Genomic DNA, 22,576 nt, shown 5'->3' with positions numbered 1-22,576 from the left:
TTTGCATGTGGCTGTCCAGTTTTCTTCTTACCATTTATTAAAGAGACTCTTTTCCCCATTGTGTGTCCTTGGCACCTTTGACATAAATTGTGTATATTCATGGGTTTATTTCTGGACTCTTTAATCTGCTCTATTGATACATGTTTTTATGCCAATAACACTATTTTATAATAGATTTGTAGTATATATATATATATATATATATATATATATATATATATATATATTTTGAGATCAGAGATCATGATTCCTCCAGCTTTGTTCTTCTCAAGATGGCTTTGGCTATTCAGGGTCTTTTGTGGTTCTATATACATTTTAGAATTATTCTTCCTATTTCTAAAAAATGCCACTGGAACTTTGATAGGGATCGCCTTGAATCTGTAGATTGCTTTGGATAGTATGGACACATTAATATTCTTTCAATTCATGAGCACAGACTATCTTGCTCTTATTTGTGTCTTCAGTTTCTTTTATCACTGGGTTAAATATGTTCACAGGTTCTTTTTTTTCCCATCACAAATTGAGATTGTTCGCTACTGGGCTCTTAGAAGATGGTCATCTCTAGGATTTAGTTCAAAAGGTATTATTAATCAGGTCCCTGCCTTGTGTCTGTTCTTATTTTTAATATTTGTTATACAGTAAGTGGGAATAAGTACCTGCCCTCATGTGACTTGGGAATTCAGTGGAGGAAAAGCCAATTCAAGAGATCACTATCCTCCGCTTTGGTAGGTGTGATGACATGGTGCTTTAGAAGAGTCCAAATGAAGGTTTGTTCATGGCTCCCCCTACAAACTACGAACACTATGTAGCTTGCCTATGCTTATGGCTTTGAGCGCCCCCATGTGCTGATGACTCCAAATATTTATTATTGAGTCCAGAATTCCTATATCTAGTGGTTAAGAAGATTCTTGAGTTAAATGTACCTGGGTTTGAATCCTGGTCCCACCACTCATTAGATGTGTGACCTCAGATAAGTTACTGAACCTCACCTGAGGCCTAGTCCCCTCCTCGTACAATGGGGCATCATGAAATCAGAGCTGCAGGAAGTGAGCTATCCCAGGTAAAGCTCTCAACATTGTACCTGCATATGCCAAGTACTCCAGATATGTTGCTGCTATTTAACTTTGAATTCCTCATTTTAAAAAATTCATTATTTTTATTTTTCCCCATATTTGACTCTTTAGGATACCATAAGCTTTCATTTCGAATTCCCAAACTTTAGTTCATCTAATTCAATATTGTAACTGCCAGCTTTTGAACCAGCTCTACAGTTCACTAAATGCTCAAGGGCTATGAAAATGACACAGAAATGAAAAGGTGGTGTTATTTTGCATGTATGACTTTGGAATCTACCACAGCACATGGTAAAGCGTGTATTAGCTTCCTAGGACTGCTGTGACAAACCTCAGACTGGGTATCCTTAAAAAACAGAAATCTACTGGAGGCTAGTAGTCTAACAGCAAGCTGTTGACACGCCATGCTTTTTCAGAGTTTCCAGAACTTAATTGGTCCCAGTATTAGTGAGGTTCAGATTATTGATTGTGGTATCTCCTATAAATTCCTCCTATATAGGACACCCAAATGCAGTATGTTCTGATCACGATAGACTCTGAGCCTGCACTTCAAGCCGGCTGCTTGCCAAATGCTGCCTCCTACAACACTCCACAGCCCTCATCTCCCATACACTTAGGATCATTTCACCTGTAATTACAGGCTCTGACCCACTCTAGGTTCTAGGAATGATTTTGGCCTTCAACAGAAGGGATTTACAGAGGTCTTACCAGTGTTTACTCAAAGTCCTGTCACACCATGTTGATAGCTTGGCTGTACATATTGCTTTGATTCTAACAACTGAGTATTTGTCTTGATTATAAGAACCATCCTAAAAAGAAATGGTAATCATGTGAGGCAGTTTGTTAACTTGATGATGGTTATCATTTTATACTGGAAAAAAAGGTTAATGTTTAAAAGGAGCAACCTCCATTTCTATCCTGGTTCTGGTTTTCTTGGCTCATTGCACAGTCTAAGCCCCTGTTTGAGAACCTGTGTGGTATTGCCATTCCTCTACAAACAGGGACCTGCATTCATGCTGCCTCTTGGGTCAGGAGTCTGGTACTAAACTAACTTGCCCCTGCCCGTGGGGACAGCTGAATAGAAACTGTTCCTGGAATCCCTTTGGCCACCATTCTGTCACTGTAGTCCTTTAGATGGAGGGCTCTCAGCTGAGAGAGCTCTTCTCAGCTTAGTTTGTATCTAGAGCATCTGCTCCACCAGAAGGGACCCATACCATTCTAGACCCTAGTCTTGTCCTGCCTCCACCAGAGGGACGGACTCTTATATGACGGGACTCTTTATGACCAGTTACAGATTTACTTCATGGAGTTAAAGACTATTCCAACATATCTGTAAGGTTAGAGCCTTTATCATTCTTCTGATCTCCCAGTATTGCTTCTGTTGATTTTCATTAGTGTTGTTTTGTTTGGTGTGTCAGAACTAGCTGAATACATTTGCTCTGATGATGATGGAAAGACATTCTGCTCAAATGATTCTTAGTGAATTGGAAGATCATAATAATCTTTTTTAAAATGAACACTACAGTGGCTGAGCATATTTGTTTCTTAACTGGCTTGCTAGTCTGCCAATAAACGAATGTGGGCATTGCTACAGGGCTCCCATCAGGGAGTAACTAAGCGTGTTGCTCACTGAGTCACATTCTCCTTGCCTCAGATACTGTCTAGAAGTAAACATCTTTGTAAGCCAAAATTAACTCCTTCAGGTTATTAGGGAGCTTGTGGTGTGTTGCAATCTGTTTTGCCAACTGAAGAAAAAAAAACCTATTTGCACTGGTAATATTCAGACTATGGTGATGAACTACAAGACAGTAAAATGTGAAGTAGGACTTAGACTGTAAAGGTTTCTGCTTAGAGCCACAGTGTATTAATTTTTTTTTAAAGATTTTATTTATTCATTTGACAGATCACAAGTAGGCAGAGAGGCAGGCAGAGAGAGAGGAGGAAGCAGGCTCCCTGCGGAGCAGAGAGCCCAATGTGGGGCTCGATCCCAGGACCCCGAGATCATGACATGAGCCGAAGGCAGAGGCTTAACCCACTGAGCCACCCAGGCGCCACCACAGTGTATTAATTTTGAAGAAGAAACTAAAAATCTCAAATATAATCAGAAGCAAAGGGGTTGAGAATGGTGGTTTTTCAGTGTGAAAGTCCTAATCCTTTGCTCTTATTTATACAGCAAACACAGCTAAATCCATTGAAAAATACTTCAGAGATAACTAAGAATATTCACGTGAAGGTAAAATTGTTTAGAGATGGACCCTGGAATTGAGGGCTGGCTTATAAAAGGTTATATTAGAAAGAAACTGAATTTCGAAGTAGAAATTAGTCTGCACTTCCCAAATCTATTTTCTTGACAGTAGACATACTTCTCAGGAGAGCAGTTTAGTTCTTCAGAACATACAGTGCCCAACAGTAGAAGAATCCAGTCAAAACACCTTCAGCTGCCCCTGAGACTTGTAAATGAATGGTGTTCAGTATATGTTGTGTCTGTGTTACACTTAGAGTGTCTGAATGGTGTTTTCTTGAAAAATTGACAGGTCCAAACTGACAGATATATTGTAATTTATACCAAATAGATTCATAAGTTAAATAATGTGAATCTTTTATGCTTCACCTTTTCCCAATTTTCTATTTATAATCAGAGTTTGCTTTTCCCGTTATACATGAAACCTTGTAATAAGAGAAACCAAAGATTTGGAAAACTGTAAAGAAGGCAAAAGCAAACCCACCCAAAGTCCCAGCATCCAGAAGCAGTGTGACCTGTTACTGGTATTGTTACTTAATTTTTTTGCCAAGTTCTTAACATATGCATTTTTTTTTAAAGATTTTATTTATTTATTTGACAGAGAGAGATCACAAGTAGATAGAGAGGCAGGCAGAGAGAGAGAGAGAGGGAAACAGGCTCCCTGCTGAGCAGAGAGCCCGATGTGGGACTCGATCCCAGGACCCTGAGATCATGACCTGAGCCGAAGGCAGCGGCTTAACCCACTGAGCCACCCAGGCGCCCCAACATATGCATTTTTTGACTCTATATATACGATTTGTATCTGGGTTCACATTTTAACCTCTTAAACATAAGCTTTTTTTTAAGCAATTGACAAATCTTTAGATACATTTTAATGATTATATAATGATATGCAATTTGCTTAGTTATTCAGCTAATGAATACTTAGTTTGTTTCCATTTGTCCCCCCTCACAATTGTCAGTCAGGCGGCAGTGAATGTCTTTGTTCTTTACCCCTCCTTGGCTTCTAGCTGAGAATGCATTCTGGTAGTAACACCCCTCTGCTTCTGTTTCAGTAAAGATGTTTACAATGTGACTAGCATTTATTCTTTCCATTTTCTTTTAAATGGCATAGCTAAAAGATTATAGGGTTTTTTACTATAAACATGAAAAGAAGCAGAAAAATATCACACACTCTCAGATATACTGTAGGTTTATCTATGGCTTAATATTCATTTACAACCTTGTGTTAATACAGGATGGAGTTATCTCGAAAGAATCAGTCCTTTAGAATTCACCCATGTAAGTCTACTATAAAAAGAACAAACAACACAGCACAGAAACAGCTAAATAAAGGAATGTTTGAGGGGATCACTTAAAGTACTTTAAGAACATAGCATTTTATTAAGGAACAAGTAGAACTGATGTCATGCAAATTACTCTGAACTATGTTTTATGATATATTCCATGTAATTCAGTTTCCATAATGGATTGACTGTTTATTCCTTTGAAATTAAAAAATCTCATTACAAACCTGTGAACCATTCTGAGGAAAATACAAAAACAGAGTGACACTTAATGTCATTTTCCCAAGTCTGAAGTTCTATGGAAACACTGAGGTTTGGAAATGACATATAAGTATTAATGACCAAAATACTTGAAATGATACTTAAAATGTCTAAGTGGTCCAATTCTGAATCCAATAAGATTCCAAGCTTCGACGGTTTTACCTTAAACCCCTTCCCTTCTGTGTATTCTTTTTGCTCCTCTCCCTGTCACTGCCTTTCCGTCCTACACTTCTGATCAAGCTCCCATATTAGGCAGTGCTTTTTGGCTTGAAATTTTAACAGATAAAGACTTGTATGCACCACTATGTAGGCATCACTGTATTAATACGTATACACTGTAAAATTACACGCAAAAAAGTGTAAGCTTAAATATAAATACAGATATTTAAGAACCGCTGGATTTAATAATGACATTGAATCAATAGTAATCCCTTCACTTGTACATAAGAGAACATATTTATTTGTAGAAATGACACCCTGAAGCATTTAGGGGTAAAGAATATCATTATCTGCAAAGTACAATCAAATGAGTTGAAGAAACATATACAGAGAAAGAGTGTGATAAGCGAAATAAAATGCTGACAACTGGGGGAATGGTTAGGTGAAGGGCCCCCTTTTTTTGTAGGTTGGAATTATTTCAAAATAAAGTTTTAAAGGTGTGTGTGTCTGATGCCCAGGTACTTCTTCTTGCCCCCATTGGATGGCCTTGCACACCCTTTGGGTTGTATACTTCAATCTGGGATCAACTGGCCCAGACTATAGAAATAATGTCCAAACTGCTCTCTAGGCCTTTTTTCATCCTCTTTTGGTCTAACCTCAACCCATCTGTTAGTGACCTTCCTAAAGAATAAATCAGATGATGTCATTCGCTTTTAAAATCCTCTGTGACTCCAAGTTGACAAGAGAACATAGAAACTTTTTAGATGGGGGCACCTGGGTGTCTCAGTGGGTTAAAGCCTCTGCCTTCGGCTCAGGTCATGATCCCAGGGTCCTGGAATCGAGCCCCACATCAGGCTCCTTGCTCGGCAGGGAGCCTGCTTCCCCCCTCTCTCTGCCTGCCTCTCTGCCTCCTAGTCATCTCTGTCTGTCAAATAAATAAATTTAAAAAAAAAAGAAACATTTTAGATGATCACATGAGGCTTTTCTTTGTTTCGTTCCATTTCTTCATTGATGATCTATGTTCCACCCGAAGGAACTGCTCGTGTTCATAATTTTTATTGCAAATAGTGTTTCTTCTAACTGGAATTTTCTTCCTTTGTCTGCCTTTTCTATTCCTACTCAACCCTTGAGATTTAGCCTCAAAATTTCATCCTCTATAGCCCCTGATAATCTTGCAATGAGCCACTTCCCTCATAGTAACTATTCTATCACATTCTAATTATTTACTGTAGAAGTCTACCTCTAAATCCAGCTGCTAGAGATGAGTGATCCGACATACTCCTCTCAGTATCTGTTGCAACCTCATTGATCTGTGGTTGTTAGAACAGTGCCCGGCACATAACAACGAATGCCTGTGGGGAGAAAAGAATGAATGACTGAACAGAAACCCACACTGAAACTACTGCAGAAGGCTTTACATTTTCTGCCTGGTGGCAAATGCTACTTTACAAAAAGACCTGCTTAAGTGAGGAGATATCCTTTATATAAGATCAAATATTCAGTGTCTGAGGATAAAATCCTGAATTTAAAATTAGTACAACTAGGGATGGAACCGGTTAAAAGACCCAGGGTTTGGAATGATTCCACGAGTAACCCTCCAGCCCAGCAGCCCTGCCTGCCACATAGAGGAGGACTGGATTATGACCTTCTTTTACACTGGGCTTTCACCAGTGGCAGCTGAATTAAAGTCCCAGATTTTCAGTTAATTGATGTTTGCAGTTGACTTTAGTAAGTCTTTATAATCTTTCAGAGACTTTTATTCCAATTTCATTTAAACTTTTTATAATTAGGAGTGAATATTTGAATTTTATTAAATTTCCATCTGGTGTTAAGTAGGAATTTTCTCCTCTAAGTTACAATGTATCTTAGATTGATTTGTTGTCAATTTTGGACCATTCTTGCATTCCTATACCATGTCTGCCATGGTCAAGACATTATTCTAATAGGAATGAATTATATCTGCTAATATTTCATCTGCTATGCTATATTTCTTCATAAGACTAAGAGGTAACTATTGTTTACATGTAAATATGATTTACATGTAAATATAATGCAAAAAGCCATGTGACTCTTTGTTATGTGTCAGAAATCATTCCAAAATGGCATGGAGTCAAACTTACCACATAGTTTGAGTTTAGATATGGAAGTTCTAGGGGCGCCTGGGTGGCTCAGTGGGTTAAAGCCTCTGCCTTCAGCTCAGGTCATGATCCCAGGGTCCTGGGATTGAGCCCCACATTGAGCCCCACATCGGGCTTTCTGCTCTGCAGGGAGCCTGCTTCCTCCTCTCTCTCTGCCTGCCTCTCTGCCTAGTTGTGATTTCTCTCTGTCAAATTAAAAAAACAAAAAAAAAACAAAAAAAACTTTAGATACGGAAGTTCTAGTAGTTCTAACCAGTCAGGAATCCAGATAGCTAACATGTATTAAATGCTTATTTTGTGCCAGTTACTCTTTTAACTGCTTTATGTGTATTAACCCGTTTACATCCTATTGCATTCCTATGAAACAGAACCTACTATCCCCTCTTATGGTTGAGGAACTGAGCCCTAGGATGTAAAGAAGAAAGAAGTCATGGTCACATGGGTGGTGAATGGTAGAGTCAAGAGTTGAACTCAGGCATTCTGGCTCCAGAGTCTCTGTTCTTCACAATTAGGCAGTATTCCCCAGCATGATACTGGTGGAAACACAAACCCCAGAAATTATTTGCTCAAAGGTAGAATCTGATGTAATCATTGTTTGTTTTTTTAAATATTTTATTTACTTATTTGACAGACAGAGATCACAAGTAGGCAGAGAAGCAGGCAGAGAGAGAGGAGGAAGCAGGCTCCCCATTGGGCAGAGAGCCCAGTGCGGGCCTTGATCCTAGGACCCTGGGATCATGACCTGAGCTAAAGGCAGAGGCTTTAACCCACTAAGCCACCTAGGCGCCATGATGTAATCATTGTTAATGATTATTTAAGCAATGTAGAATTTATAAGAGAAATGCCATAACTACATATCATCTATTAATATAGTTATATAGATTGGGGGAATGACTGTATTTAAGTATTTTAAAACTTAAATATTACAAAGTAACAATTTTTTTTCTTTTCTTTTCAGCAATCTTGACACAGAAGAACTATGTGGTAAGTTGTGGTATTTTGTGGGGAGGAGTGGGCAATCAAACTCACTACTTTCTTTAGGATGAAAAAGAATACCATCTTATTTAAATTTCTACATATCCTGAAATTAATGTCATAGATTTAGAATATAGTAAAAGATAATCGAGATCTCAAGGGATTGATCTCCATCCGTGAGTTTTACTCAAGCGTGTATTTCACTGGAGAAAGAGTTGGGGCTCATTAATTTGTTCATGGAGAAGAACTTGGTACAAATTGCACTTGGTACAATTAGTTTAACAACAGGAAATTCTCCACTAGTTTGAATATATTTTTACAGCGGTGTTTAATACAACTTCACTATTCTCTTCAATTATATTGCCTCTTTACTACTGTTTTTTAAAAATTGACCCCCTTGACATATAAAAACAACTTTGTTCCATATTTCCCTAAACAGTTTTGGAATGTTAAATTTCACTTGCAAAACAAGTTTTCCTGGACAGAGGAACTTCTACAGATTCCTGACTTACAGCCTCTTCATTTATTTTCTTCATCCTCATGATTGGAAATAAAAGTCAAAGGCTAGGAATGTGGAAAAGGCCAATATTTCTGAGATTTATTTTTTATGAGAAAATTATGAAGCATTGTGAGACTATTCAGTGTGAAAGAGCTATTTTTCTCCAAACACTGGGAGGTTTTAAGTTTTGTGTTTTATGGTAATTATATAAGATAACACTTTGCCCAAGTTTTAATTTTATTGTCTGTTTTTTAAAAATAATTTTACAGATATGATTCTCTGAAATTTGTGATTGAAGTCGTCAGAGCTTCCTGAACATCTTATAATTCGTACAAATTTAAAGTTTGCAAAATCATCACCAAGCCCATTTTACAATATTCAAGAGTGATTATCTTCTATTTCATTAAATGGTAGAACAACACCAGGTGAGGTTATGTCAAGACAAAATATCAGAAGACAAGGTTTCAAGAAAATAACTCAGATGATAATCAGCACAAGATTTCCAATTTTCCAATGGTCGTAAAACAGTTTTCTCTTCCTTCATAGTGTGTGTGTCTCTCTCTCCATAGTGTCTCTCTTCAGTTGGAAGAATCCAACTGAAGAGCAAGTTGTTTATGCAGAAGCAAGGTATTTGATACCAAAGCAGTTCATGATTTTGTTAACTATGAAACACTAGTAAAGAAAAACAGGGAAAATCCTGACACGGTTTACACATAATTCAACCATGACCCATCCACACACGGGTATTAAACTGTGTTAAGTGGACCAAAGGGCCCATGGAAACCATGGCCACCAGGCTCTCTACAGAATATCAATCACTGGAAAGGACAGGTTGTGATCCATTGCCATTCATGTGTAGATGGTCCCTGTCAGGGAAGTGGGGAGATGAAGTGGAGAACTGAGAAGATTATCTTGGTAATTTTGTGAAGTTAGGAGATCCATCTGCCTCAAGTGTCTAGATAGGGCAGGCCAAAGTAATGATTTCCTCAAATCATCCAGATCATTCTTTTTGTTTTCTACTCAAATTTGCCAACGTAGACATGTCTCATGAGAATAAGGGATTTTAGCATAAAACATTTAGTGACTCTTCTTTTTGCCACTAAGTTTGCTATGTTGTTTATGTATTGTCATTAAGATGTGCATATTACACTATCCTCTCTTAGTAGATCCTGTATCTTCACTGAATCCTCTGCAAAAAAAAAAAAAAAAAAAAAAGTTCAATTTGCCTTCTACAATAACAGAACTAGATTAGGAACCTAATCTGTGCATTTACTGGAAAAAGCTTTGACAGTGATTTTCCCCATAATTAGGGGACTAGGATATGGGTTTTGTTTTTGTATTTGTTTTTGTTTTTTAAGAGAGCATGCATGCAAGTTTGGGGAGGTGGGTGGGGCAGAGGGAGAGGGACAGGGACAGAGAGAGAATCCCCAGCAGCCTCCACTCCCAGCCAAAGCCTCATGTGGGTCTTGGTTTCAAGACTCTGAGATCATGACCTGAGCCAAAATCAGAAGTCGGATGCTTAACCGACTGACCCAGGCACCCCTAGTATATGGGGTTTTAATGCAACCAAATTGCTCTGTATTTTTAAACCCAGTGATTGTACTCCCAATCATGTGTTATAATCCTCCCCCTCTCTGTTCAAGAACATGCATTTTAATTTCCAGAGTATAGTTTCATGTCTTGTTATTTTGTAAATACAAAGTAAATATTTAAGTTGGAGTCTAATCAAAACCAAATGCTTCAGTGCAAGTGAGTAAAATCTGTTGACTCACACCCTGCACAAATTCCCCCTTGTGCATGGAAGGGATGGCACTTAGATCAGTATGGAAAGCAGATTTCATGTGCTCTTTCAAAGAAGCAGTTAAAAGATCCAGGTATCTAAAAGTTTCATTCTGTTGCTTTTACTTAGTTTATTCATTTACTAATTGATAGACACAGAAATGAAAAACTATAAAGTATTGGTTTGTTTTAGTTATGAAAATAATACTTAGTTTTTAAGATTTAACAATACAGAATTACATGGGCATTTAAGATGGAATGTCAGTCTACTTTTTCCCCTCCCCGCTTTTTCCCTAATCTCTGATGCTTGGAGCATCACCTTCCAGGTATTTTTATTCATAAGTTGACATTGATATATATGCCTTGGTAGATAATTTTTCCAGCAGTGAGATCATGCTATATGATCAGTATAGCTGCACACTGTTCATTTTATTACAAATATGCTGCATTTACCTTCAGTTTTTCCAGTCACATCCCCTTTTGTGGATTTTCAGGTTTTTTTCCAACGTTTCCCTTGGACAAAGAGCACTGAAGTAAACATCCTCATTTGTATTATCTTCGTACTCTTGTATGAGTGGTTCTGTATGGTAGATGCCTAGAGGTGTAATGACTTGGTCAAAGATTCGTCAGTCTGCACGCCCACCAGCAGTGCTGAGCCATTGCACATGCTTCACTCTTCCCATAATTGGGGAGGCCTGCCCAAATAGTAGCTTTAGGCCATATCTTACCAGTCAATACATAACTCAATTGCAACTAGGTATTTGTGTTTGAACTCCAGCTTTGAGTCTTTGGTTTTCTGTTCATTCTGTCTTCAGCTGTGATCTAAAATCTAACAAGAGTAAAATTATTACTTTCCTGACCCTACCCAGCGCTGAAGGATAGAGGCTGCCCAAATGACCTCAGCCTGACCCCTGGGCAGTGCTGAGAGGTACCCGTGCTGGCCAGATCGAATGCTGGAAAATCAGAAGTCACTATTCCTCTTCTAGACTATTAGAGCTGACCAAAAAAGAGGGGCGCCTGGGTGGCTCAGTCCATTAAACATCTGACTCCTAATCTCAGCTTGGGACTTAATCTCAGGGTTGTAAACTCTAACTCTATATTGGGCTCCATGCTGGCTGTGGAGCCTACTTAAAAAAAAAAAAAAAAAAAAAAAAAAAATCACCAAAAAAGAGCTGTGAAACATTTTGCATGACACTCCCCACCTCTCCATTCTCTGTCATTTCAGTACTTTCCTCCTGATCTAGTACACTGCTTGGGAAGCTATAGCAAGGTACATATTATAGGATTCTGAACTCATGAGACTGCTTTGTGAGCTCAGTTCCCAGTGTGGCCTTGGTGGAGGGTATGGGGCTCTGGTTCTGACTTGAAATTCTTAGGCCAAACCTGAAAACACAATCACCTGGAGGATTAAGATGCAGACTAAGAAAACAAGACAAAACTTGGTGCTGTGACGCCACCAGTTAGGTAGGGCAAGGAAGGGAGAAACTACCTTTGGTGAGCATATTATTAGTGAAGATGTTGCATTGAATTTCCATAAAATACTTTGCTTTCTGACAGTCAGCTTGTAGAATATGTCTACTTATAAATCGTGCTCTATTCTCTCATAAAACTGTTCAAACTCTTACTTTCAAAGATTCTTCACTTAAACGGATGAGACTTCGTTGCCACACATTTCCATATATGCTGTACAGTTCTGCTTTGCTCTTGCCTATGGAACTCACACGCAGGTTTCAATAAAAATAGATTCTTCCAGGAAATCATTCTAGTTCTTGGAGAATGGGAGTTTGGGGTTCTGTTTTTTGTTTTTGTTTTTTTTTATCCCCAGACAGAACTATGCAGCTCTTTTTCAATTTTGTCTTTTGATACTATAGCAAATCATATTGTAGTCTTTAGGAAAAAGTTTCCTACAAGCAAAAGATGTAAAAGGAATTGCCCAGCTCACATTGGAATTGTGATTCAAATGAGGCACAGGAGCACAGTAACAGGAAGAAAACCATCCAAGCTCAGTCACTTGTGAAGCCATCACTGGTCTTCTTTCCCTGCCTGCCACATCTTTGGACATACTGCGGAAATTTCAAGTTCCTACCTACCCTCTCCTCATAGCTTTGGCATGGCTTGGGGTCCTTATTCTGTGATAAAATCACTCCTGGCAATTAATTCTACTCTTGTTTCTCCTGATGGTGTGTCACCAATATTTCTCAAATGTTCCACAGCATATCCAGGGTAACCTTTCTCAGAATATTGGAGGAGGTCACTCTACTTTTCAAAATTGTCCCATGGCTTCCTATTTCCTGTAGTAATTCTCAAATTTATTCCAGCTCCTGATCTATCCTGGCATATCTATAAAACATAGTGATTTCTTTGCCTTAACCCACAGATTTTGATTCAGTGATGAGACTTTCTCACCATTCCTTTCTAACGAGTACTCTAGGGCAGTGCTTTTCAAACTTATATGAGCCTACAGATCCTCTGCGGGTGTATTAACATGAGGATTCTGATTCAGTAGTTCTAAGTGGGCTTCAAGTGCTACATTCCTTTTTTTTTTTTTTTTTTTTTTTTTAAGGATTTATTTATTTTAGAGAGAAAGTGCAGAGGTGGAGACTGGGAGGGGCAGAAAGCAAGGGAGACAGAGAGAATCCCAGGCAGACTCCCTGCTGAGCGCGGAGCCTGAGGCAATGCCAGATTTTATCCCCTGACCTGAGCTGAAATGAACAGTCAGATGCATAACAAGTTGAGCAACCCAGGCATACCAAGATGCCACATTCTAACAAATTCCCAGGTCATACTGATACTGCTGGTCTGGAGCACAGCTTGAGCATTGAGGCTCAAGAATTCTCTAGAAGGTTCCCATGCACTTGGTCAGAAACTGACCTAGACTTGAGGATAAATTTAGAGCACTAGCAAGGAATACATGCAACATATCCAGCTTCCTCTCACATTAGTGATTTTTGGCATCCTGCTTCCTTGTTGCTTTTCTTCTCAAATATCTTTCATTCTTGTCCTTTGTGTCTCAGCAAGGCTGACCTACATGTGTTCCTGCAAATATGACAAGAGATTCCCTGCTTCCATGCCTTTGTTTATCCTTCCTCTAGTTATCCAGCAGATTAAGTCCGACTCATCTGTTAGTCCAGCCTTTGTCATGTCTGCTCAGTGAATCTGTCTCTGTTCCCTGCAGGTGGACCTCAGCATTCTTTCACCTGAATTTTTTTTGGGGGGTGGGGTAAGCACGGAGGGGGGGGTATTAATCTGAAAATATCTTTATTTCACAGTAGGATACTGCAGTGTGTAGTTTGAGATTAATCAACATAACAGTAATTTCAGGCATATAGCAATAATTTGATATTTATTTATATTATGAAATGATCATTATAGTAAGTCTAGTTAACATCCATCACTACGCAGTTTATCTTATAATGAGAACTTTAAGATCTATTCTCTTAGCAACTTTCAAATAATTAATACAGTATTATTAAGTATAGTCACTGTGTTGCACTTTACATCCCCATGGCTTATTTTATAGCTGGAAATTTGTACCTTTTGATCGCCGTCATTTATTTCACCCACCCAGCAATCTGTTTTCTGTATCTAAAAGTTTATTTTTTTAAAATCCACAAACAAGTGAGATGATACATTATTTGTATTTCTCTGACTTATATCACTTAACAAAATGCCCTCAAGATCTATCCATGTTGTTGCATATGGCAAGATTTCTATCTTTTCATGACTAAATAATATTCCATTTTGTATATATAACTACAGTTTCTTCATCTAGTTACCCATTGATGGACATGTACTTGCTTCCATATCTTGGCTATTATAAATAATGGTGCTCTGAACATGGAAGTACATGGGGCTTTTTTAAATTAGTGTTTTTATTTCTTTTGGATAAATACACAAAGTGGAATTGCTGAATCATACAAGAGTTCTGTTTTTAATTTTGGGGGAACCTTCACACTATTTTCTATAGTGACTGTGTCAATATACATTCCCATCAACATTGCACAAGGGTTCGCTTTTCTCCACATTTTCACCAACACTTACCTACTGTCCTTGTGATAATCCACATTCTAACAGTTAATATCTTATTGTGCTTTTGATTTGTATTTCTCTGATGATTAGCTATGCTGAGCACCTTTTCATGTACCTGTTTGCCGTGTGTATCTCTTCTTTGGGAAAATGTCTGTTCTAGTCCTCTGCCCATTTTGCTTTTTTGTTGGTTTTCGCTATTGTGCTGTATGAGTTCTTTATATATTTTGGACATTAACCACTTAACAAGATGTATGATTTGCAAATATCTGCTCTTATTCAATCCCATTAAGGTGCATTTTCATTTTGTTTCCTTTGCTTTGCAGAAGCTTTGTAGTTTGATGTAGTCCCATGTGTTTGTTTGTAATTTCCTTTGCTTTTGGTGTCAGATCCAAAAAAATCATTGCAAAGACTGATGTCAAGGAACTTACCATCTATGTTTTCTTCTAGGAGTTATATGGTTTCAGGTCTTAAATCTGAATCTTTAATCCAATTTAGCTTGGTTTTTGTGTATGATAAAAGATAGGGTTTCAGTTTCTTTTTTCTTTTGTATATAGCTGTCCAGGTTTCCTAGTAACATTTATTAAAAAGACTGCCCTTTCCTCATTGTATACCTTGGCTTCTTTGTCATAAATTAATTGGCTATATATGCATGGGTTTATTTCTGGGCTATTATGTTCTATTGATCTATGTTTCTTTTTATACCAATAACATACTGTTTTGATTACCATAGCTTGTAATACAACTTTAAATTGAGAAGCTTGATGCCCTTCCGTTTTGTTCTTTCTCAGAATTGCTGTTAATATTTAAGGTCTTTTGTGTTTCTATACAAATTTTAAGATTTTTTTTCTATTTCTGAAAAATACCATTGGGATTTTGATAGGTTTTGAATTGAATCTGTAAATTGTTTTGGATGATATGGACTTTTTAACAATATTGTTCCAATCTCTGAGTAGACTAATTTTCCATTACTTGTCTTCAATTTCTTTCATCGTTATACTTTTTTTTTTTTTTTTTTAGTTTTTATAGGTCGTTTGCAGATTTTTTATTTCTTTGGTTAAATTTATTCTTAGATATTCTTAAATGCATCTAAAACTGGGATTTTCTTTATTTTCTAGTAGTTCAGTATTAGTGTATAGAAATGCATCTGATTTTTACATATTGATTTTGTATCATGTAACTTTACTGAATTTGTTTATTCTAACAGTTTTTTGGTAGAGTCTTTAGGATTTTATATATATATAATATATATAAAACATAAAATATATTTTATATATAGTATATATTGTGTGTGTGTGTGTGTATATATATATATGTATATATATATATATATATATATATATATATACTGTCAAATAGTGACAGTTACCCTTCCTTTCTGCTTTGGATGACTTTTTCATGCCTAATTGCTTTGGCTAGGACTTCCAATACTATGTTGAATAAAAGTGGTCTTGTCTTCTTTCTGCTCTTAGAGAAAAAGTTTTAACTTTTTAGCACTGATACGGTGTTAGCTGTGAGCTTGTCATATTTGTCCTTCATTATGTGGAATATGTTCCACCTATACATATTTTGAGAATTTTTATCATGAATGGGCATGAAGTTTTGTCATATGCTTTATTGATTTTTATTGGTGTTGAACCATCCTTACATCTCTGGAAAAAGTCTACTTAATGGTGTATGATCCTTTTAATGTGTTGTTAATTTCAGTTAGCTAATATTTTGTTAGGGATTTTTTCATCTGTATTCATCAGGATGCTGACTTGTAGTTTTCTTGTAGTGACCTTGTCTGTGTTTGGTAGGAGGATGATATGGCCTTATAAATTGAGTTTTGAAATAATCCTTCTCTCTCTCTCTCTTTTTTTTTTCTTTTGAAGAATTTCAGAAAGATTTGTATTGTTCTTTAAATGTTTGGTAGAATTCACCAGTGAAGCCATTTGGTCCTGGACTTCTGTTTTGATTACTGAATCAATTTTACTTGTAATTGGTCTATGCAGATTTTCTATTTTGTCATGAGTCAGTCTTTGTAGGTTATATATTTCTTTTCTAAGAATTTATCCAAGTCCGGGGCGCTTGGGTGGCTCAATGGGTTAAAGCCTCTGCTTTCAGCTCAGGTCATTATCCCAGGGTTCTGGGATCAAGCCCCGCATCGGGCTCTCTGCTCCGCAGAGAGCCTGCTTCCTCCTCTCTCTCTGACTGTCTCCCTGCTTACTTGTGATTTCTGTCTGTCAAATAAATAAATAAAATCTTAAAAAAAAAAAAAGAATTTATCCAAGTCCATCTTGTTTCAGTATATAGTTGTTCATAGTAGTCTCTTATGATCCTTTGAATTTTATTGTATCAGTTGTAATGTCTCTTTCAATTCTGATATTTAGTCCTCTTTTTGTTTTTCTTGGTGAATCTGACTAAAAGTTTGTCAATCTTGTTTATCCTTCAAAAAAAAAAAACAGCTCTTACTTTTATTGATTTATTGACTTTTGGCTCTCTATTTCATTTATTTCTGCTCTGATCTTTATTAATTTGTTCATTTTACTAACTTTGGGTGTCATTTGTTCTTTTTCTAGTTTCTTAAGATACAGAGGTTGGCTTTTGAGATCTTTCTTGTTTCTTGATGTAGGTAGGCAGTTAGCTGTATGAACTTGCCTTTTAGAACTGGTTTTGCTACATCCCATAAGTTTTGGTATGTTGTATTTTCACTTTCATTTGTCTTAAGGTGTTCTTGGCATTCTCTTTTGATTTCTTATTTAATTCATGATTGTTCAGAAGCATGTATTTTAATCTCTACATATTTGTGAATTTTCATTTTCATCTTGTAAGTGATTTCTAGTTTTATACCATTGTGGTCAGATAACATGCTTGGTATGATTTCAGTCTTAAATTTGTTAAGACTTGTTTTGTGGGGATGCCTGGGTGGCTCAGTTGGTTAAGCATCTGCCTTCTGCTCAGGTCATGATCCCAGGGTCCTGGGATTGAGCCCCGCTTTGGGCTCCCTGCTCAGTGCAGAGCCTGTTTCTCCCTTTCCCTCTGCTGTTCCCCCTGCTTATGCTTTTTCTCTCTCTCTGTGTGTCAAATAAATAAATAAAATCTTAAAAAAAAAAAGAAGAAGAAGACTTGTTTTGTGACCAAACATATTCTTTATCCTGGGAAATGTTTCTTGTGTGCTCGAGAAAAATTTGTATTTTCTTGCTTTTGGATGGAATGGTTTGTGTGAGTGTGTGTATATGTATATACATAAATATGTATGTGTGTATACATAGTCCATTTGGTCTAATGTGCCATTTAAGACCATTGTTTCCTTATTGGTTTTTCTGTTTGAATGATCTGTTCCTCAGTTGACCAATAAGTGGCATATTAAAGTCCCTTACTATTATTGTATTACTGTCTATTTCTCTCTTAGATCTGTTCATATATGCCTTATATATTTATGTGCTCCTATGTTATGTGCATACATGTTTACAAATGTAATATTCTTTTGGTGGATTGAACCTTTATCATTACATAATAACTTTCTTTGTCTTTTCTTATAATCTTTGTTTTGAAGTTTATTTTATCTGATATAAGTATAGCTACTCTAGCTTTCTTTTGATTTCTGCTTGCATGGAATATCTTTTCTTATCCCTTCACTTTCAGTCTATGTTCTTATATCCAAATGAGTCTCTTGTTCTTATATCTCAAATGAGTCTCTTGTTGGCAATATATAGATCAATTTTTAAAATCCATCCATCCACTCTGTCTTTTGATTGGAGAATTTAGCCCATTTATATTTAAAGTAAGTATTGCTACGTATGTGCTTATTTATGTGTTGTATGTTTCCTGTTTTGTAGTTCCTCTGTTCCTTTCTTTTTCTCTTTTTTCCTTTGTGATTTGATCTTTTTCTGTAGTGGTATATTTAGTTTTTTTCTCTTTGTGTGTGTGTGTGTGTGTGTGTGTGTGTGTGTGTGTGTGTGTCTACTGTAGGTTTTTGCTTTGTGGTTACCATGAGGTTCACATAAAACAATTTATAAATGTCTGTTTTAACTTGATAACAATTTAAGTTTGAATACATTCTAAAGCTCTACAGTTTTATTCCCTCACCCCGTGAAACCTGTCATGTTTTAGATGTCACAATTTGCATATTTTTATCTTGTGTATCTGGTAACAAGTGACTATAGTTATCATTATTTGAACACTTTTATCTTTTAACCTTCGTACTACCTTTATAAGTGATTAACCCTCCATCTTTCCAACATGAGATTATTCTGAATTCTAGTATACGTTTCCCTTTATATAGCATGCCACTCTCTTCTGGCCTCCAAAGTTTCTGCTGAAAATCTGCTTATAGTCTTATAAGGGTTCTTTTGTACCTAACAAGTTGGTTTTTCTCTTGCTTCTTTTAAGATTCTCTCCTAGCCTTTAACTTTAAACAGTTTAATTATAATGTGTCTTGGTGAGTTTAACTGTGGCTTCACCTTAATGGGAACTTAATGGGTTTCCTGGATCTGTATGTCTGTTTCCTTTCTCCAGGTTGGAAAAGTTTTCAGCCATTATTTTTCCAAACAAGGGTTCTTCCCCTTCGTCTCTTTCTTCTCCTTCTGGGACCCCTATAATATAAATATTGGTCCATTTGATGATGTCCTATACTCTTTTTCTTTTCTTTTTATTTTTGCTGCTCTGATTGGACAATTTCCACTGCCCTTTCTTGAGATTTGCTGATCCTATCTTCTGATTCATCTAGTCTGCTTTTGAAGGCCTTTATTGTACTCTTCACTTCCGTTACTGGATTCTTCAATTCTGTGACTTCTATCTGGTACTTTGTATTTTGTATCTTTGTGAAATCCTAACTTTATTCATTTGTTCTTCCAAGTTTGGCTGTAATTTTTATAACCACTGTTTTGAACTCTTTATTAGATATATCACTAATCTCTATTACATTCTTTTTTCTGAAGTATTTACTTATTTTTTCATTTGGAACATATTCCTCTGTTTCTTTCTTTTTTTTTTTTTTTCTTGACTCTCTGAGTTGGTTTCTATGCATTAGATTAAAAAAACAAAAACAAAAAACCCCCACACCTCTTCCAGTCTTGAAGGAGTATTCTCATACAGGAGGTGTACCTTATTTTTCAACCTTCCGCTAGCTATTTGTTGCTCTCAAATCTTGTTCAAGTAGCTTACTTCATTCTAGTCATTCCCAGTAATTGCGGGTGTGCCACGACTGGTCAGTGTCCTAAAGAGGAGGATCTCAGTCAACACCAACAGTTAGGCTACAGCACCAGACCCTTAAGTAACAGCTTTTAACCTTTCAGGGGAAGCCAGGTGATGGTTACCTCTGTTGCTCCCTCTGCACAGATCACTGGGTGATAACCACTTAAGAACTGTTTCTTTCTTTGCTATGATCCTATTGAACTCATGAACCCAAGCCCTGTGGGCCATCAGAGCCAGGCTATCAAGGGATGTGCTCTCTTGGCAACAGCCCCAAAATTCTGGGTGCCAAATGTGTCCATAAGCTCTTTTCTTTAAAGACACCTATGACCTGGGGTCCTAAGAGGGGACACATAGATGGTGATGCAACATCCACAGTCTCTGGAGAAGATTTTTGTTGGCCCCTAGATGTGCGTTTAATTACAAGCCTACCTCTCATGCCATAATGATGAAGATAAGCTAGTGGGCCTTTTTCTCAGAAAGACTATGGTGTGTTTCAGTCTGCCATCTCTGTGCTTGCCATGGGGGTATGGAGCTACCTGGTTAAGAACTTTCTCCATGACCCTATAGGACCCACAGATGTGAGCCCCCTGGCCACAGGAGCAAGGTAATACAGGGATGTCCCCTGCTTTGCCCTGTACTTTGGTTATATCTTGTACCTGATTTCTTGAACCATTTTCTGGAATAATGACCATATGTATAGCAGTTTTTTGTTGCAATGTTTATTTCCCCTACCTGGTTATAGGATCCTTAAATATTCTTTCTCCTTTGTATTCCAAGCTCCTAATATAACCCATCGGGCACACAGAAAGCACTAAATAAATGTGTGTTAAGTCTTAGAATGACTAAATGAAACTTCCCCATCATGAAGTAGAGGGTAGGAATCTCTCCTATTATCTATGTTAAATGTCTCTGGCTCCTTCATCTAATTCTTTCTTTGAGTTCATTGGAGCCCTACTTGCACTGGGGCACATGCCCACTGCTAAGTTATAAAACAATTTGAGTGGCACTGACCTACACCACCTCAAAATAACCCTTATCCTTAAGCTCCTATCCAGGGCTTGGGTGTTGTAGTTCTCTCTATTTTGAGAGTTATTTTCTTTGTGTTCTAGTATATTGCTTGGGGGGGGGGGGTAATTTTTGTTTCTCCTAACTTTTTTGATTACTGAGATGAATGAGTAGCTGAATAAATGAAGGAAGGTAGTCTAGATAGGTGTAAGCTCAGAAACCTCATTCATTGTCTTCTTATGTTATTTTTCAGCATGTACCTTCATAAACTTGATTTCACAGTGGAAAGGCAATTTATAGTCTCTCCAGGGGAACTTCATTGATTAAGTCAGATACCTCGTTTATGAAAATATTTTAAAAGATGGTATTCCTTCATGTTTTGCTTTTTTAACCCTTATTTTTAAGCACTAAATTCTGTTTTTCACTTAATATATTCTGTCTTCTTGCATTTGAAATCCCTACTACAGTCTTTCTTGAGTCTTTGTGTATATTAAAAATATGCTAACAATTTTACTTTTTTCCATTTTTCTTTATACATTTTGCTTGTTTCAACTTAGTGTGGGTTCTATTCTGCTAATTATTTTTGTCAAAGTTAATATTCTGTAGCCATATTAGCTGCTTGCTAGTTCATAAACAATTTTGTTGCAAATAATGGTGACAAGGTCAGATATGTTGGTCAGCACTCACAGAAAATCAGTATCAGAGCCAAGAATTAAAACATTATTCTCAAGCAGGTATTTAAGAAATATCTGCTTTCTTATTTATTTTCCAACTAATCCCTTCCTGAAAGAAGCTTTATGTGAGATGATCTGCACCATACATTTTTAAAAATATTTTATTTATTTATTTATTAGAGAGAGAGATCACAAGTAGTCAGAGAGGCAGGCAGAGAGAGAGGAGGAAGCAGGCTCCCCGCTGAGCAGAGAGCCTGATGATGCGGGGCTTGATCCCAGGACCCTGGGATCATGATCTGAGCCCAAGGCGGAGGCTTTAACCCACTGAGCCACCCAGGTGCCCCTGTACCATACATTTTTTTAAGTAATGCATAGTCAGGAATGCATTTGCTTTTTGTCAAAAATATGCCATGCATTTTTAATCCATGTGTACACAAATTATAATTTGACAATGATAATCTAGACTTGATTTATTGCTCACCTGTGTTTATTTTTTCTTCTCAGATGATTTCTGCACATTTGCTAATAAATCATTCAGTGGTACTTCCCATTTGTTATTAGTGTCAATGTCAACAAATAATTACATCTTGAGTATCAAAGTTTCCATAAAACATGCTGAAATTTATCCCAGTGATCTCAAATAGCTTTATGTTGATTTTTCTTCTCATTCAACTTGATTCCATAAGTAATTATGGCATGTTAAAGAGAGGCAATAATGAACTACTGTTCATCCAAAGATGAGTTCACAGGAATGGTGAGGGCTAATGATTTTCTAGTGACTGAAAGTTCTAGGTCTGTTCAATATATTACTTCCTAGGCCAGATCTCTCATTTCAGAAATATATAGATTTCTATAGGTAAATATGAGGTTTGCATTTATCTCTCCTATACTTCAACTTGTTTGGGAACATTCTATATCCCATACTCCTAACTATAACATCCAATGTATTATTTATCCCTACCAATTGAAAAATCTGATTAACATCCATTTTGCTTTGCTGAGATTATTTATTTTGCTCTACCCAGATTATTGCTCTGCCCATCCTTGTGCTTTGTACCATTGTTAATTCTTAACCATGAGAGAGTTTACCTTGTTTTTTTTTTTTTTTTTAAAGATTTTATTTATTTATTTGACAGAGAGAGATCAGGTAGGCAGAGAGGCAGGCAGAGAGAGAGGAGGAAGCAGGCTCCCCACGGAGCAGAGAGCCTGATGCGGGGCTCGATCCCAGGACCCTGAGATCATGACCCGAGCCGAAGGCAGTGGCCTAATCCACTGAGCCAC

The 22,576-nt window shown here is 37.1% G+C and overlaps 1 protein-coding gene across 1 annotated transcript in view; it reads left to right on the top strand.

The window, feature by feature from the left end:
• NECAB1 (N-terminal EF-hand calcium binding protein 1) overlaps positions 1-22,576 on the top strand; it is a 201,341-nt gene that overhangs the window by 71,658 nt on the left and 107,107 nt on the right. The window contains exon 4 of the mRNA XM_045981674.1: positions 8,118-8,143. Coding sequence (XP_045837630.1) covers positions 8,118-8,143 — 26 coding nt within the window. The remainder of the gene's footprint in view (positions 1-8,117; positions 8,144-22,576) is intronic.

This window comes from Meles meles, chromosome 1, assembly GCF_922984935.1.
Source record: "Meles meles chromosome 1, mMelMel3.1 paternal haplotype, whole genome shotgun sequence".
NCBI classification, from domain to species: Eukaryota; Metazoa; Chordata; class Mammalia; order Carnivora; family Mustelidae; genus Meles; species Meles meles.
The sequence above is the reverse complement of the archived record's forward strand: the minus strand, read 5'-3'. Positions and strand labels throughout refer to the sequence as shown.